Raw genomic sequence first — 19,144 nt, 5'->3', positions numbered from 1 at the left:
AAGAGTTCAAAGAAAAGAGTTTTAATCTGATTAAAGAGTTTTTGCTTTTTTAACGATAAAAAACTAAGCCGTTTGGTTTAAGAGGCTTTCTATTCTTTCTTTCTTTTTTTTTTTTTTCAAAGCAAGGCAATTTCAGGTCTTGCGGTCAGCAATGATTGTTTGATATACAATAAATCGAAGGCTTGCCCCTGAGAGCCTTGGAGCACATATTAGCCGCAGCCTGGTACATTAGACTACAAAGAATACAATACCGCTCTGTTGGACTTGCAGCAGGTGCATTTAAAGGGAAAGCACTTGGATATTAGATTTAGTAGCGACGGGCCATCTGTGTCTCCCTGTAAATTGTTTACAAAAACTTGAACAAGCTCCCCTCATCCTGCGCTCACACACACAGAGACACACTTGACGACACTCGGCTCTCTGCAGAGGTCAATAACTGAATCTATTCAACCGTCCATGAAATGAAGGGAGGAGGGAGGAGGGAGGAGGGGGGATACATTGTCTTCATGTTGTCAGCAGCAGCTTCAAGCACGTTTTGTGGCTTTATTGAAAGCAATGCAGAATGAGACCTGGCGTTCCCGAGGTAATTCATTGAAAATGAATTCATTTTGGTGCCTGTGCCGTTTTATGAACACCTTCCGACTAGTGGAGGAAAATACTTGGCTGTCTTGATTGGCAGTTTTCGGGTGTGTTAGATAATAGAGCCACAAACAGACTGATGTTTTATTATTATTATTATTTATCCAAAGCAACTTAGAGACTAGGGGGTGAACTCTGCATCAACAACAGCGTCAGTCACTTGCAACAGGACCTCGGACTTGCATCTAAACTTGAGTTGACTCATCCAAACCAGTCGCTCCCATTTATTTCCATTCCTATCCTGGCTTTAAATCTTTTGATTCAGACCTATGTTGGCATTAATAGTGTGAAGTAGTTAGTGTGCAGGCTTCTTGAATGTGCACACACGCTTGACGTGGTGTTTCCCGTCGTTGACAGGAGCCTGCATTGTTTATTATTTTATCACACTCTTCTGTAAGCTTGTTGTTAAGGTCGCCGCACCCTACGAACAGCCGTTTTCCTCTGCTTGTTTTGACACAATCCCTGAGGTTTCCCAGCTCTGGCCTTGTTTACTCCGTGTCACCAGGCTGCCTTGCTGAGTTACCCCCTCAGTCCATGCTGCCAGCAGGGGGAGGGGGGCTTGTCGGGAGGGATGGAAACGAGATGTAGCAGGCCTCTGTGGCAGGAGGCAGCCGTCAGCAGCCCCGCGGGTTATGAGATGAAGCTGTCTTGATACATTTTCACGGCTTGGCCACACACCTTTCTCCTCTTGCGCTTTTCTTTCCTCCTCCTTTTGTCATGCTTGATAACTCACAGCAGCCTCGCTGCCAGACAAAGGGAATAGCAGAAGGATAGGAATCAGTGCAAATGCACCTTTCGTATGTCCCTGTAGGGCATTTTTGTATTCTTTGGCACTTCAACACAGAACAGTTTGTTTGTCATATTGCAGCTCGTTGAATCCCTTGATAATTTAGCCGTTCTACTGTATCTCGCACTTTGCTGTCGTGTATTTGAATGTTGTCTAGCATGGGCAGTCAAAAAGTCCAGAACCACAATATGTTGTTTGAGTGGCTGCAGGCTTAACCCACCCCCCCCCCCCCCCCCCCCCCCCCCCCCCTCACATTCTACAGAATGTATAATCTCTCTAGGTATAAATGGTATTCTAGCTCTGGGAGCGCCTAATAATAATAATAATAATATTGTAAGCTGTGCAATTAAACAATACTTCTAGTATTGGTTGTATTTGAGTTGTTGGCACCATGCAGCCTAAATCTGTGATGTTTCTAACAGTTATCTTGTCTGCTCAATACCTGACGATGCGCGGTGTGTTTCTGGCTGTTGGTGCCACACCAGGGTGCAGACTCCAAGCTCTGAGGCATTGAGAAGCCTGCGTTTTATGTTCTAATTGGAGCAGTTAATACATTTCCTCTTGATTTGCAGTGAAGAATCAATAGCAGCTTCCCTTCCCCTGCGTCTCGGCTGTGATGTCCTTCTCCTCGTGCACTGAGCTTATTTTAAACAGCGGGGGCTGCTTTCTGTCAAATGTCTGTACTTGCTGCCCTGCCTCTCTCTCTAATACTACCGTGCTATAGTATTTACATTTCTACCTGTTTAATATATTACGTGAGATCTTTATCATCACAGTATTCTTTTTCAGCTACTGAAGTTTTTCTGTAGATCTGTTTTTCCGTGTGTTTGTGTCCATACATGTATTGCAGCTGCTGTATTCAGTGTGTTGCAGGTTTGGTGGTTATAAGCATGATTGTTGCAGGCGCGCGCGTGTGTGTGTGTGTGTGCGCGCGCTGCAGCCACGTCTCACATTCTCAAGTTAACTAAGCGAAGCAGCAGAGTTTATTGAAAGTGGCGTGTGTTGTCTCCAGTCTTTGAGCTAATTGTTGAGCTGCGTCCTCTCCAGTAATCAATAGAGACAGCTGCTGCCATGGTGTTCAGGCTCTTGCTAGTCCGATGGAGGAGCTGGTTATGCTAATGAATGGAATGACAAGGCTGCTATACGGTACAGGCTGCTGAAAAGCAGGCGTGGTCTGCGGAAATCTCTAAGGGTTAACAGATCTGCCGGGCGCAGCCCCGGACTTGCAGCGTGAATTGCATAAGTAACCTTCACTCCTGGAAAAGTAACAATAGGAGGGGAGGCTCTGAAAATCCACCTGCCACTGTGAAGCATTGTGCCCAGACAGGTTATAAGCTCCTCGATTCACGGTTTGTGAAGAGGGAACAATACGAACGTGCCACACTTGGGACAAACCGCCTGAAAGCTGCCGAACATAGCCATGACTGCTACAGCACATTCCACATGTCTAAAGGACCAGCCTGTGCCAAGAGAGCCCTCATGATGCCTGCACCACTCCCCCTGTGTGTGTATGGGGGGGGGGAGCGTGTGCCTATAATTCTTTGACAAAGAGGTGGTTAAAGTTTGCATAAAGGACAATTGTATTGCAAATTACAAAAATCTCCAGCGTCAGACTGCAATGCAGGAGGCCCTTTGGGGGAATTAAAAAAAAAATCTAATCTGACAGTAAATTTGCTGAGCGAAACTCCACTGCACAGCGGCTCAGTAAACTGTCATGACGCTTTACTCTCTGTGGCTTTCTTTTGGTGCGATTTCAGGTTTGGAAATTACTGAACGTTTGATCATTTTGCAAGAAGTCTCTTTGGTTTTAAAAATACTTTACATCTTGCACTTAAGGAGCAGTGGTTCCGAGGTGCAGACGATGCATTCGTTCAGTTTTACTTCTGTGTCAATTGCTGCTCGTAGGGCAACAGAAAAGAATCGAGTATCTTTGCCTCCCAGAAGCTTTCTGCCTGTCTGGTTTCCCATCATCCCTTGTTCCAGGACAGGCCCTGCTCTCCAGCTGCTGAGGGGTGACCCTGTGCTATAAATCAGGTCCGAGCTGAATAATATTAAACACTAGAGCTTCATGAAGGAGCGATTGGAGTGCTGAGGAGTCATCACAGGTCACCACTAGAACATCAGTCAGCCTTAAAAGTGTGTCACGGCCCCCAACTGCAGATCGCTTCCCTGTGATCTTCACCTGCCATCTCCAGAAACCTTACCTTACCGTCTTGCCATACAGTGCATTCAGACTGCAGTCTCCCTGTCAGCAGCTGGCTCGTGCATGAGCCCTGACTCGGAGTTTCATTATGATTTATCCTTTTGCTTCAGTCGCTCTCATAATTCCTCAGTCTTTTAAAGGATGACCTTGAAGCTACAGTATCTCTCAGACGTGTTAATTTTTACAGCAAGTGTTTCTCTACAGATGAGCCATCTGTGCACTCTGTCAGAAAACAGACCTGGTAGCAATTTAGGTTATAGGGTATACATAACAATGTAGTTACATGCTAATAACATGGTTTGCTCTTATTAGGACTGAGGTAATTGTATTTTGTGTCTTGCTCTTAATTGTACTGTAATTCTTGATATTTTTTTTTTCTATACAATTGATAATAATAACAGTAATAATAACTAGATAACTACCTGTGATTCATGCTGGTACATGGTAACAGCTGGTATATGTGCTGCTACCATGGAATTACGCCAGCTTTTTGTTCAGATGATCATTCCTGTGTAATTACACTGTACCATGTAGGAGCAGGAACTAATATCAGTTACCTAGTTTAAATGCACAATTATTAAAACTAAATACGTTTTAATAATGGAAACGTACTTGCCTCCCAGCAACCCCAGCCTCATCCCCACTGGACAGATATTTTAATGAGGGAGGATTGTGACAAGAGACACTAAGCTTAGCTAGCATGGCTCCTCAACCCCATTAAATCCTATTAAAATCATCATCAGACTAGCCTGCACCTCATGGTATCGTGCCAGTTTCCTTACCTCCTGAGGACAGCGGTCTAATGAGTGCTGGAGTGTATCCCCCCTTCAGCAGAATCACTTCACCCTCTGCTGTGAACAGCAGGATGATACGGGTTTCATTCTGTGACATGCAGGACAATCAGCTCCTCTGGAATCAGTGCAAGAATACGCTGCTGAAAGACTTAAAGGGCTCTTCAGCAAACCTGGGAGCCTGCCCTTCGTATTGTTTTAATTGTGTTTATTGAGAGAAGTACATTGCTTCTGTACACATAACTAGCTACAAACAAATCTTCTTTTAAGTAGTGTTGTTCTTTTAAGCAGCACTGTACACCAGTTCCTACAAACGAAAGCATGAGTGCAAATAACTGGAGCAGGATCGCTTACTTCACCCCGTAATTACATGGAGCAAATAGCACTGTTTTCTTCTGGCTCTGAGGCATGATTTTTTGGCTGATTTCATGTCCACTGCTGGCACACAAACCAAAAGAAAACAAAAAAACGAATGTGTGCAAAAGCTTTGATTCACCAGCGAGAATATCGAGTGTTGGCTTTTGGCTTGAGCAGGCTGTTTGACTGGGATGGAATTAGACACACACTTATATAATGTAACGCTGAGGAAGGTCCCTGAGTTATTTATTACACAACCCAACCTTATTTTACTGGGAAAGTTACAAAAAGGATCTTGCTTGTTCAAGCCCCCCTGCCCTGCTCATGTTAACATACACAGCCCTTAAAGGCTGAAATGTGCCTGTGTTGTGTAGCACATGCCCGGAAGACTGGCTTCTAGGGAAACCTCACTGCCAAGCATGACTTAGACGAGAGCTTTCTCTCTTCCATTAGAATTAGTCCATTTTGGAAACCCTACAAGTCACACACACATTTGAATAGGCCAGTATTCCCTTACCCTGATTCTGCAGGGTCGATGGGGATTTCAAGCTCTTCTTGTAAGTATTATCTGTAGCTTGTTACCTTTTTTTTTTTTTTTTTTTTATATTTTGAATCCCAGGAAGATTTAAGCTGTGAATAACAAGCCTTGTTGCAAATTGAGAGTTTTGTGGTTTGGAGGGAGTCTGTGCGTCTTTGGAGATTGTTAATTGGGGCTCAGTTCAGCAGCCTGGAACCCTGGCTGTGTTAAGTGTGCAGATTAGAGCCGTGCCTTTCTCTCCGTTCTGAAGGCTCTGAGCTATTACCAGACTGGCAAGTCCAGCCAATTGCACGGCTTCCAGAAGGAGTGTGCTGATTACTCAAAATCAGTATTGCTTCTAATTCAAACGGATAATCTGTTTGGCAATAGTAAGGACCAGTGTGAGCCTTTGTAAGTCTATTCCAGGAACAGGAATGTTAAGAATGTGGGATTTTGTCAATGAGATGCTCCATCCTTGTTCAAGAGATCGGAGACGTACAGATTGGATTCAAGAAATGAGTCCATTACCATTAAGGTATTAATGCCTTTTGTTTTATTTTTACTGCCAGTGCACAAGTAACACACCTGGGATCAATGTAATAGCACTTGCTGGTACAAGAGTCCTTTCTAACTGATATTCAGTGGCAGTGCAGCGGCATAACAATGGGAATGCAATGTTTTCTTTGCTCATGGACAGTTGAAGCTCAAGGGGAGAGAATGGTATGCTGTGTAGATACATATGAAATAGTGCCCACAGTGGTAGCGTTTTCATATGTTGTACTGCACACAGTTCATTCCAGTGCCATTTTACAGTGGACAAAAAACAATAAGTCTTATTTTGCATATTTTACCATGAGTGCTGGGTTTGATTCACTGGTTTAACTGATTCTTATTAGCTGCGTGGTTTCTGATTTCCCCCCTCCACAAAAAAATTGAGTGAAAATCAGTGCATTCAAGGGAAGATTTACTAAATCACTGCATGTGCATTGATGACTTCTTAGAGAAGCTTGCAGGAGAAAAATCTGGTTTCATGCTCCTCGGCGCTCGGAACCAATGACAAGATGGGGGGGGGGGGGGGGGGGGGGGGGGGGGGGGGCAGGTAAAGGGACGTATAGGAGGGCATGATCTCTCTTCACAGCACAATTGAAACATAATTATTTCATGCCAGATTGTGTGCTCTGCAAAGCCTGAATAGAAAAGGCATTTAACTTTTAATTAGGTATGATTTATTAAAACTGACTGGATCGCCCCGAGAAATTGGATCAGCTGATTACAGTCAAACATGAAATGACTTGATTAAACAGTTAATGAAATCATGCAAAAAACGAAAGGCAAAGCTGATGCTTTGATTCTGAATTCTCTTTTTCAGGGCAAGGGTGGGTGTGGGGTTGCTTGAGCCAATGGTTTGGGGTAAAGTGCTCAGGACTGGATACTACAGAGGAGCTCCCAGCTAGCCCAGCTTCTCTAAACACAGCTCAGCCCTGAGCTCCATGGCTTTGATTCTTTATGAAGCGGGATGCAGCCCTGAGCTCCATGGCTTTGATTCTGTATGAAGCGGGATGCAGCCCTGAGCTCCATGGCTTTGATTCTGTATGAAGCGGGTTGTAGCCCTGAGCTCCATGGCTTTGATTCTGTATGAAGCGGGTTGTAGCTCTGAGCTCCATGGCGTTGATTCTGTATGAAGCGGGATGCAGCTCTGAGCTCCATGGCTTTGATTCTGTATGAAGCGGGATGCAGCTCTGAGCTCCATGGCTTTGATTCTTTATGAAGCGGGATGCAGCCCTGAGCTCCATGGCTTTGATTCTTTATGAAGCGGGTTGTAGCCCTGAGCTCCATGGCTTTGATTCTGTATGAAGCGGGTTGTAGCCCTGAGCTCCATGGCTTTGATTCTTTATGAAGCGGGATGCAGCCCTGAGCTCCATGGCTTTGATTCTGTATGAAGCGGGTTGTAGCCCTGAGCTCCATGGCTTTGATTCTGTATGAAGCGGGTTGTAGCCCTGAGCTCCATGGCTTTGATTCTGTATGAAGCGGGTTGTAGCCCTGAGCTCCATGGCTTTGATTCTGTATGAAGCGGGTTGTAGCCCTGAGCTCCATGGCTTTGATTCTGTATGAAGCGGGTTGTAGCCCTGAGCTCCATGGCGTTGATTCTGTATGAAGCGGGTTGTAGCTCTGAGCTCCATGGCTTTGATTCTTTATGAAGCGGGATGCAGCCCTGAGCTCCATGGCTTTGATTCTGTATGAAGCGGGATGCAGCTCTGAGCTCCATGGCTTTGATTCTGTATGAAGCGGGATGCAGCCCTGAGCTCCATGGCTTTGATTCTGTATGAAGCGGGATGCAGCTCTGAGCTCCATGGCTTTGATTCTGTATGAAGCGGGATGCAGCTCTGAGCTCCATGGCTTTGATTCTGTATGAAGCGGGATGCAGCTCTGAGCTCCATGGCTTTGATTCTGTATGAAGCGGGTTGTAGCCCTGAGCTCCATGGCTTTGATTCTTTATGAAGCGGGTTGTAGCCCTGAGCTCCATGGCTTTGATTCTTTATGAAGCGGGTTGTAGCTCTGAGCTCCATGGCTTTAATTCTTTATGAAGCGGGATGCAGCCCTGAGCTCCATGGCTTTGATTCTGTATGAAGCGGGATGCAGCCCTGAGCTCCATGGCTTTGATTCTTTATGAAGCGGGTTGTAGCCCTGAGCTCCATGGCTTTGATTCTTTATGAAGCGGGTTGTAGCTCTGAGCTCCATGGCTTTGATTCTTTATGAAGCGGGATGCAGCCCTGAGCTCCATGGCTTTGATTCTGTATGAAGCGGGATGCAGCCCTGAGCTCCATGGCTTTAATTCTTTATGAAGCGGGTTGTAGCTCTGAGCTCCATGGCTTTGATTCTGTATGAAGCGGGATGCAGCTCTGAGCTCCATGGCTTTGATTCTGTATGAAGCGGGATGCATTGGTACCCAGTCCAGCAGGATCAGATGTTCTCATTTGAAATTGCTTTTGCCGTGAGATTCTGTACCAAACGATGCTTCAGGGGAAATTACATCACAAGAGGTCAGCCATGGGGGGCCTCTTGTACTGTGCAGAATTGGAGAGATCCTGTAGAACAGTGTGTTAAGGTGGTACGTTTATATCACTCTGTATCAGTGTAGGCTGTTTACTGGACCCCACAACAGAGGTAGTTTAATGTGACCCCATGGCCCTGGATGGTGTCCTTGAGCTCCAGCAGCTTGCCATACGGAGAGCTCATCTCCTGCAATATATTTCCCTATTCTGGGATTTACGAAGCACTTGTCATCTTGCAAACATATTGATTTTTTTTCCTTTTTTTCCTTCCATTTACAGGTCTGAACTCGAATGAAAATCTTGAATCGAAGACATCAAGCTCGACCAAAGTCTCTGGGCTCCAGCGTAGCCAGGAGCAGAGCACCGAGGTTCCCTTTGTGCCTCCTGCACCCAGCCCAATCCTTGCCTCCCCTCCCGCTGCATCCCCACTGCCTCCTGCCGCCACTGCTGCTGCCACCAGCACTGCGGCTCCCCAGCCCAGCACCAGAGTCCGCAGCCCGCCTCCGCCCGTGAAGAAGGCAGCAGCTGTCCGACTGCCAACCCCAGCCCCACTGCCCGCCCAATCACAACCTCAGACAGAGCTCCGAGCACCGCCCCCTCAGGTCCACGCCCCGCCCATATTCAACCACCAAGTGCATCACCAGCTGCAACATTACAACAGTCTTAACAATATCAGGTGAGAGCGATAGCAGTTTTTTTTTTTTTTTTTTTTTTTTTCCCCTCTTGAAAATCTATCGGTTTCTGTGGAATTTGGTGGTCAGGATATCCTGATCCGAAAAATAAACTGGAGAGAGAGCTAATACTGTGAAAGACTCAACTGGAAAGTTTGTGATTAGTCATTTCCTTTTTTTTAGAATGTTTTGTAGCAGTAAAAAATATACCCTGAAGTAGAACAGCCAAAGAGAATGATCTGGGTTAGTCAGAGCATGTACTTCCAGGCCTGATCTGGAACAGAGGTCCAGCGCTGCCACAGCTCATTTAAATGAGCCACCTGAGACTCGTCAATAGAAATCACGAGAGGGGCGTTTTCCGTTCCTAGAAAATATGCATCTCCTGCCCTGTCCTGCTTTCTTAGGAGTAAAATATTTAACCTTTATCAGCATCTTCCAGTGGCTTGGATTAGCTCAGTGGCAGCTTTTTGGTGCCCTGCATTCCACCGTTGTCTGATCCACGTGCTGCTGGCACCCAGACACCCGGCCCGTCTGAGGCAGTCTGTGAAAGAGGCCTGTGGCAGGCCAGAAGCCCTGCTGCTGTAAACAGTGTGTGTGTGGGAATGTTAGGTTGGCAGGGATGGGGTTAATCTGTCCCTGCCAGCAATCACAGGTGTGGCCATTCCCCAATTAGGCAACTGACCGTAACCTTTTATTTTGGCCCTTGTTCCCTATTTATTTGTTGTTTTGTTTAATAAATGTGTACTGTAGCACTTAAACTGCAGATTCATTGTCTCCTGAGTCTCTTTCCTGCCAACTAACATCTGGGCCCACAGCGCTATCCTGTCTGGACTCCGCAGGACCCGTGACATCCCACTTCTCACACCAACTGTGACAGGATAGCGCTGTGGGCCCAGATGTTAGTTGGCAGGAAAGAGACAAGGAAGCTGCAGTTTAAGCACTAGAGTGTACTTTTATTAAATAAATAAACAGGCATGAGAGCCAAATTTCAAAAGAATTCTCGTCATGTTGCAGCAGCAGCACACGAGTCAGACCTGTTTTAAAGACCATGCCAGCGGCCATCGTGATAAACAGATTCGGCTGTGTTTGCAAACTGTTTTAAATTTTGTCCAGGACTTTCTTGTAAAAGAGACAAAATGGAAAGGTCCCAGTAACTGAGCTTTGTATCCAGGGATCCTGACAGAGGGAAACCACTAACATTGTTTCTTTGTTTTTTCTTCTTCAGCAGAAGCAGCAGCGCGAGCAGTGCGGCCAGCGCCAGCCTCCCGAAACAGCACCTCCCCCCCTCCCCCCACTTCATTGGCCACCCCTCGTCCAACCCCTCGCTGCCGCTGTCCATTGCCAGCCTCGCTACCTCGCACTATTCGCTGCGACCACCGCCACACCACCATCCGGCCATGTTCGCAACCCCAGCTACACTGCCACCACCTCCAACCTTACCAACAAACAGTCTCGTGGTCCCAGGGCACCCCTCGGGGGCCGGCTTTCCAGGTAGGCGCCGCCTCTTTCGCCCATCTGGGCTTGTGCTCTAGACTAGGTGTGTGAGCAGCAAGGCAGTCTGGGAATTGTAGTTCAGAGCCAGTTGTTGTCTCTGATGCTGTAGCTGCATTTATTTACTGCAGGTCATTGCCCTTATTTCAAAGCAGCAAATCAAATGTGCAAGCAGAAGGTATTATTTCAAAATGCCTTCTGCTTGCACAGTAGTAACATGTTACTAGTAAGGGAAGGAGGAATCTGCATGTATTTCATGCTCCTGCCAAGTAGTTTACTGGCTGCAGTTTCCATACGCATGTTGCCCTCAGAACTCGCTGATTTAAGTAGCAGTCTGGTAATGCTCCTTTGTTGCATTGCCCTGAGTCCAGTGTAAGCTGGTATTTACACACTGCCTTACAAGTTGCTTACTGTGTGCCAGTCTTTGCAGCTCATGTCTGTCCATCATCGCTATAATTACACAGGTAAAAATTTTGTGTCTGTTTATCCACACCACGTAAAAAGACAGATGTGTAAATGCTGTTTAGCAGATCGATAATGACATGTTCTCCCAGCTACAGGCTTAGTGCCATACAAGTATATTGTACTGACTTGCAAGTACAGTATAAAAGCCTTGCATTGGATTTAGTGACCTGTAATAAAACCCATTTTTTTACCATGATTTCTTAACAATGATGTCACGATGGCTGCAGAGATGCACATGATAAGTTTATTTATATAACTTTCTGGAGGGCCAGGGGAGTTGGAATTGCTACAGGTCAGTGATAGTTTAATGAATAAATTTGAATCGGGACAACCTAGAAGTGCAGTACTCCATGACTCAGTATGGTAAGATGTGCATTGAATTGACTAGTGTAAGAAGTTATAGCCACTGTACTATAGGCAGTATTAATATTAAGGCTGTGTTTGTGTGTGTGTGTGTGTGTTTCAATCCACACACACACACAGTTAGAATACAGTATACTGTATACCTTGGGTTCTTTACCTATTTATACAGTTCAGCCATACTGGTAAAACATCTTCCATATGATCTGACTGGTATTTATTTACAAATGTACATTGACCCCTTTGCTACATTGCAATATTATTTTGACAGTATGAAAAGACAGTTGCTAGTGTGTTCAATATGTCATGATATGTGCTATTAACAGAATAGCATATATCATGATATGTACTTGATTTCAGGGAGATGTCAGTGTGATTGTATATTTCTCAATAATCAGGGCGTCATTTAAGTCTCCAATTGCGTGGAGGTTTCAGCCATTCCAGGTTTTACTGTGACTCATCATGGCCTGTTAAAAAGATGCATGATTGTGTCTAATTAACTAAACTCACTCTAAAAGCAGGAATGGCTCAACTGCTAAGCAATGGAAAAAAGAGTAAGTGGCAGGGTTCCCAAGAATACAGCGTTGCACGTCCCCCCGTGCTGCTACAACTGTTTCAATAGCGTGCCTGACATTCTTCTTTTCATTGTTAACATCCTGACAACTCTTTACACTTCTGACTGAGAACTGACAGAGTTTAAAGTTCTAAGTGTAAACAATTGTCAGGATGTTAACAATGAAAAGAAAAATGTCAGGCACGCTATTGAAACAGTTGTAGCAACACGTGGGGACGTGCAACGCTGTATTTTTGGGAACCCTGCCACTTACTCTTTTAAATGATGCAATGATCCCTGAAACATGCCCCCTCTCCCTTTCCCAAGCTAAAGCTGCCCTGTTGTTTAAGAGAACAGAAATGTCTTCAGCTGAGGGAAAGGACAGGCATGGGCATCAGACAGATTCAAGTATGTAGAAACATTGGGGATAAGTCAATGTTTTCTGCTGAGATGACTCTTGGTGTTCTCTCTTGTCTTTAGATACCAGCCTGTTGATATCATTCAACCAGCCAATCATGTATTGCCAGCCTCATTCGGGGATTCTGATTGGTACTTTGTCTCAGGCAACTCTCTTACCACCACCAATGAGTCCTCACGCAGAAAACCCTCACAGCATGAGCTGGAGAAACAGACAATGTCAGGTGAATATTTTTTTTCTACTTTGTCTCTGTTGTGAAAACTGACTGGCCCCTATGGTTTTTTTTTTCGTGTGTCAGAAAAAAAACCCCCCCCCCCCCCCCCCCCCCCCCCCCCCCCCCCCCCCCCCCCCCCCCCTTTTTTTCGAAAGAACGCGTTGCGTTTTCTTTCTTGCAGAGCATGGCCTGCTGCGGCAAGAGCTGAACAACCGCTTCCTGGTTCAGAGTTCAGAGCGGAGCGGCGCAGCAACCTCCCTGTCTCTCCTGAGAGCCGAGTTTCACCAACACCAGCACACGCACCAGCACCAACACACTCACCGACACACCTTCACGCCCATTCCCGCCAGCATTGCTCCGCCCACTGCGCCGCCCGTGCTGCCTCCCCCCCCCCGAAATGTGAGGATAAGTAGCGTGCCTGCCCCCCCACCCCCAGGACCTCCCACAGCCTCCTTTCACTTCATATACCCGCTGGATAACTTACCCCCCTGTTGGGGGTGTTTCCAGCTTGAGGGCACAATCAGTATGTTGCTGATGCCCACAAGTATGGTACTTTCACGTTTTCAGAGTATTTAATATCTTACCAGTTTATTATGTTCTCTTTGATTGTCTGTTATGTCTGCTTTTTTTTTTTATTGTGTTTATCATTCATACTAACTATTCCAGATTAAAAAAAAACTTTTCAATCCCTTTTCTGAAGTGAGTTTAAGGTTAAAAAAAATGTATTATAATAATTTTTCCCAGTGTGGCAACTAAAAATGATACCTAAACAGAATCTGAGAGAGTGGAGATTGTAGCTGTAAGATCCCTCCAGCTAGGCTACCGACCACATGCTTTTAGAGAGCAGTTCAGTACCTCAGTGTGTGGCTTGGATTCTTATTCTAGATTCCCACTGTAAAGAGGCGTGCTGATACTCTGTAAGTCCATTCATTTAACATGTTGATTTCAAAACAAGGGAAGCTTTCCTTCCCTCACCTTTACAACTGCGTCCCAATCGATGGCGATTCACGTCGGAGTGTTACAAAGTTACGAGTGGAAGGGAATTTCCCTCTCATCCGGGGCGCTGGAGTTTCTACTGTCGTTCGGAGGCTGTGAACTGACAGTGATTTTCAAGTACAGTGAAAATCCATTCTTGATTTGAAATAAGATGCGCTGGGAGGACCAGCAGCCCTGTTTCTACTGATGAGGTTTTTTGTAACGTGTGTTTGTCACTGATCAAAAGCCCAGCTTTTTATTTTGATTGTAAAAGTCTAAATCTGTTTGGTGTTTCACAATAGTAGCATATGCAGGATTCCCAACCCTTGTTAGAGCATGGCTGCCTTTAATCTGGGAGCAGTATGAGTTCAGGCTGGAAGTGATTATTCAGCAAAATAATGTTGAACCCTGTTTACATACAAGATAAAACTGTAGCCCCAAGTGTACAGATGTGTTGGCTCATGCCTTCATCTGTGCAAACAGAAAATGGATATGCTGTTCATTGCTGTAGCATATTTTGACTTGTGAACAATTTATTGAGTTGATGTTTAAAATATCTTCGTGGTTAATAAGAAAAGTGACAACGTGCCAAAGTGTTACAGCTCTTATTTGTCTTTTTGCCACTGGAACCTTAAAATGCTCATAACCTGCTGATCATATCTGTGTTAATATGCTGATCCAATGTGTGTGTTTTCCTATGTTGATCATGAAAGAGCGATGTTGGCGCAGCCCAGCTGTGCTCGTGTTTATAATTTGTTATTTCTCCTCAGCGACAGCCTTTAGCTAATAGCTATAATTAATGAAATTATGAATCCTCTGTATTTGTTTACAGTTATAAACCCCCGAGCAGATGCTTTGCTGAATGGCAGCACATGGAGATTTTTTCTTTTGTGTGTGTAAAGGAATATCCTTAATTGTTTAAAGATGAAATGTGGTGCTTTAATTATCCAAAGCTGTTTACAATAAACCCCAGACAGAGCTTGTAAATTACAAAGCCTTCTTTTTACAGACAGCAGTAAAGCGATGTGCAACTCTTGTCTAAACTGTAATATAAAACAAGCACTGACGTTATGGAGGATATATCAGCTAATGAGCACAGGAGGTGTTTGAGCACAAAGCACAGCCTGTGTTTGATTAGGTGTGATTATCGGGGACACACAGAGACACACACGCGTGCTGTCGTTCGTATGTGAAGCATGTGTCCTATGGAAAAGTTGCTGAAAGTCCAGTGAGAAAGGGACGATCATAATTGACGTGTGTATTTCTATAGATCCATGGTTTATTCATTGTAATCTACAGAATACCACATTTAGAATCTGCCAGGTCTGCACTGGAAGTAGTTTCCACTTCATCTGCACTTACAGGCTGGTGTTCTAGATATGCTGCTCTATATCCCGTTTTTGTGTTTATGATTTTAAGTGATTTATATACTGTGCATTCTTCCTAAAGTGCGTAGGGCTGGAGTTCCATGCATTGTCAGATTCTTAACATGTTGGAGTCTTCTCAGAGTCTCATTGTCTGTTTCAGTGCAGGGCTGCCTCCTCTCATATCAGAGAAGTTATTGATGAGGCAAATGTTGTTGGAAGCATTGATCTGTTTTAAATTGGTGACCATTTGCCATCCATAACTGCTGCCACTGAGTTTTGTGATGATTATTGCAGCATTGAGATGCACAGCAAGACCTGTTTAAAACCAATTATGAACCAAACAGCGCTTGATTCCCCAGCGACTGGTTCAGAGAAATGTAGAAGGCTGTTTCCTAAAGCTATCAGAAATATTGTCATCCATTATAGATTAATTTCAATGAGGTAAAAATACATTATAGGTACATGTTAGAAGCCCATTTGGGTGCTGAACATGGCACAGCATTTTCTTCAAAGAAAAGATCTGTCAGAATTTTTGGGATGAATAAAAATGAAATTGAAGGGAAGTGCTTGCTTTGGCTAGAGCTGCCTGGATTTCCTCGAGGGTAAACCATGTTATTAACTCAGTTCTTCTCTAGAGCCGCCTGGATTTCCTCAAGGGTAAACCATGTTATTAACTCAGTTCTTCTCTAGAGCTGCCTGGATTTCCTCAAGGGTAAACCATGTTATCAACTCAGTTCTTCTCTAGAGCTGCCTGGATTTCCTCAAGGGTAAACCATGTTATCAACTCAGTTCTTCTCTAGAGCTGCCTGGATTTCCTCAAGGGTAAACCATGTTATCAACTCAGTTCTTCTCTAGAGCTGCCTGGATTTCCTCAAGGGTAAACCATGTTTCTTCTCTATCAACTCAGTTCTTCTCTAGAGCTGCCTGGATTTCCTCAAGGGTAAACCATGTTATCAACTCAGTTCTTCTCTAGAGCTGCCTGGATTTCCTCAAGGGTAAACCATGTTATCAACTCAGTTCTTCTCTAGAGCTGCCTGGATTTCCTCAAGGGTAAACCATGTTATCAACTCACGGTTCTTGCCAGGTTCTTTCCATTTTAATCTATCAAACCATCGATGTGATCTTAAATAGAAATATTGACTCTGACAGTGTGATGGGCGAAGCTAAAGGTTAACTAGACACACAGCGGCTCTCCACAGGGTGATCCACAGGACCTCCTGGCCTCTTTGGGGGTTTTCAATTCCAATGTATTGAACCGCAGGCTGTCTGAATGCTTTATCTGGATTATTGCTTTTACATAACCTTTCTGTACTGGAGCATCTCAAAGAGATTGCACAGTCAGAGCAGGCCTGGTGTTTCCCTGTAGTACTTGTACCTGAAATGTACAATGTAAAATCTTGCTTTGCTGATGTTAATGGTCAGTTCAAATTGTGGTGCTAATGGTTTCTTTAATGTGTGCAATGCTAATGCAAGTTTACTGTTCAACATCTGTATGAAGTGATTGATTCTTTCATTTTAATAATACTTTTCATTGCAGAAGTCACCTTGTTGATGCAGAGGAAGCCTGGTGGCTAGAATTCAGAATCCACTTGCTTGCTGTGAATATGTTTGTTCACTAAAAATGATCCTCAGCCATCCAGAAACTAGTAGAAGTGAAAGTTAGAGGTGTCAGTTCTGAAGAACATCATCAGTGGTGATTTTTCTTGTTTTCTCTTTCAGTTCGATAAGTACGCTCCCAAACTAGACAACCCATTCTTGCGGCACTCGAGTGTAAGTGACCCCTGTGTCTGTGTGTTAACTGCTTGCGATTGTGTGTTAACTGTGCAATTGTGTGTTAACTGTGTGCGATTGTGTATTAATTGTGTGCAATGGTGTGTTAACTGTGTGCGATTGTGTTGGATGCACTTTGCTTGAAGCTAGAACTTCCAGTGCTGCCATTAGAGGAGGGTCTGGGTTGGGTTGACTCTCGTGCTGGAATAGGAGGGAAACTTGAATTAAAAAAATATATGCTGGTGATTGTGGTGTGGATCCTAGTGATTGTGTTGTGGGTGCTGTTGATTGGCTGAGAGCTGTGGGTGTGTTCCCTGATCTAATGGCTTCCTCTGCTCTTGTTCTCTGTAGTTCTACCCATCGTACCCGCAAACCATGACCGGAATGCCTCCCCTGCTCCCCCATACAGGTCCTTTCAGCTCTCCCCATGGAGCCTTCCAGCCTTCCAAGGTAAGCATTGCAGTCTGCACAGCGCGCTGTAAACACACCGAGCATGTTCCTAACAGCACAGTTCTTATTTAGAGGGACAGGAGGCTTTTATAATGTCCTGTAAGCAGGTAACCAGGCAACAGACACAGTATCAATTCAGGAAGGATGATTTAAATCGAACTGGTAAACCGCCGCACATCCAGCAGCTTGGATTGATTCTGACAGCAAAACCGCTGTGTAAAAACCCAAGCCGTGGTTTGTTGGCTGCTTATTGGTTGGTTGTAGTTTTCTGCTAATTGCAGATTTTAAAAATGTAAGGTTTTTATGCTGTGGATTTTCCTCCATCTAGTGTGGTAGAAAATGCAATCTGTTTGTTGCTCTAGAAATATAGTGCTTGCTGTGATTTCTTGCATTTGAGTCAGGCTTTGGCATGCTGTGTACCAATTCCTCGAAGAACATCTGACAGATAAAAAGGCCCCAGTGTCATATTGAACCTGCAGCACTTGCAGTATGAGGAGGAGGATGCCTGTTAGCATTACCGCTGCTGAAGAGGATAGAATTACAAAGGGTTTCTGTTTAAAAGCAGGCTAATTGTATTGCAGCCAAAAATAAACCTGGTGTATAAATTGTTTTTGAAATACTGCACAGTGTCCACCGGGCAGATTAATGCCAAGCTAGCCTTGCCTTAATCTGATAGACAGTGTGCTTGAGATAAGGAGACATGCTATTGAACTGCAGCAAACAAACCCTGGCAGGCTCCCTCCAAGTGATCCTGACCCTGTGTAAGCCAGGAATCAAACCTGGTCTAAATCCATTGCAATAAATCCAAACTTAGAGAGAGACGAGGAGCTCTATTTGTAATAACTAAATCTATTTCTTCGTCGTTCTATTTGGTGGACTGCTTATAGCTGTGTAGTCTGGTCATGTGTTGCGATATGCAGCTGTATTACAGTAATATGTATAATTGAATACAGTCACGATTCACCAGTGCACAGTGAATCACTGCACTCCTGTAAGTGGACAGACTTCTCCTCATAGCTCTCCTTTCTTTCCGGCAGGCCTCGAACCCTCTGGATGTAGCGGGTCGACCGGGCAGCGTGCCCCACACACTCCTGCAGAAGGACCCGAGGGTGAGCCGCTGGCAGGAAACCCCTGCTTCCACTTTGCTTTGAATAAGCTGGCAGAGCAATCGCACTTGTTTTTCCAACTCTGCATGTGTGATATTTGAGGCTATATAGAGATTGGTGACTTGAAGAGAAACTTGAACCAACCACTTAGCAGTTTTTACAGCTTATGTAGGGTTAGTGTTTCCAAAACCCTCAATGACGGTTTGATTTCTTTCTTCCGGACAGGTATCGGATCCCTACAGAACACCTGTCAGAGTAAGCAGTTTTTGTTTTCGTACGTTTTCTTTTTCTCCTCTTTTTGGATTTTTTTTTCTTCTACTCGCTTACACTCTGCTTGCTTCTCTTGCAGAAACCTGGTAAATGGTGCGCTGTTCACGTGCAAATCGCCTGGCAAATCTATCACCACCAGCAGAAAATGAAGGTAACGACCTTTGTGCTCATGTTCTAAATGAAGGGGAGGGTGTCGGCATGCATTTTAACCCTAATGAGTCCATGCTAACATTAGCCCGGGCGCTGCTTCCAAGATCTCCTCTCGCTGCACAGCAGGCAGGCAGTAGCTGCAGCTCGTGGTGTCGCTTACAGCTGCTTTCCCACATTAAGATTGCTGGCGTCGGCTGTATTTGGGGGCTCTCGTCTGATCATGTTTCGTTTCTCTTCTCCATGTGAACAGCAGATGCAGGTGGAGCCTCACAAACTGGACATGAATGGGAAGCTGGACCTGTTCAGCCGGCCCCCAGCCCCGGGCGTCTTCCCAGGATTCCCCTACCCCCACGACCTGGCCAGACCCCTCTTCTCCTCCACAGGTGAGGAAGCCTTTCAAGCAGCCTGAGAACGCCTGGCCTGCAGGCTCTCATGTGGAAGTGCAGCGTGTTACCAGCGGGTCTCTCTCGGGAATGTGGATACTGCAGCGGCAGGGAGCCGCAGTGTAGAGCAGGGTTCTGCTTTCTTCCAGCGATC

At 45.1% G+C, this 19,144-nt stretch overlaps 1 protein-coding gene across 1 annotated transcript in view; it reads left to right on the top strand.

The window, feature by feature from the left end:
* Positions 1-19,144, top strand: part of LOC121297016 (autism susceptibility gene 2 protein-like) — a 218,274-nt gene that overhangs the window by 194,192 nt on the left and 4,938 nt on the right. Inside the window, 9 exon segments of the mRNA XM_041223027.1 lie at positions 8,627-9,023; positions 10,244-10,509; positions 12,701-12,918; positions 16,581-16,631; positions 16,983-17,081; positions 18,119-18,190; positions 18,413-18,442; positions 18,537-18,608; positions 18,858-18,990. Of these exon segments, the coding sequence (XP_041078961.1) occupies positions 8,627-9,023; positions 10,244-10,509; positions 12,701-12,918; positions 16,581-16,631; positions 16,983-17,081; positions 18,119-18,190; positions 18,413-18,442; positions 18,537-18,608; positions 18,858-18,990 (1,338 nt within the window).

This window comes from Polyodon spathula, chromosome 22 (assembly GCF_017654505.1).
Source record: "Polyodon spathula isolate WHYD16114869_AA chromosome 22, ASM1765450v1, whole genome shotgun sequence".
NCBI lineage: Eukaryota > Metazoa > Chordata > Actinopteri > Acipenseriformes > Polyodontidae > Polyodon > Polyodon spathula.
Note: the sequence above shows the minus strand (reverse complement) of the source record. Positions and strands in the feature narration are given on the sequence as shown.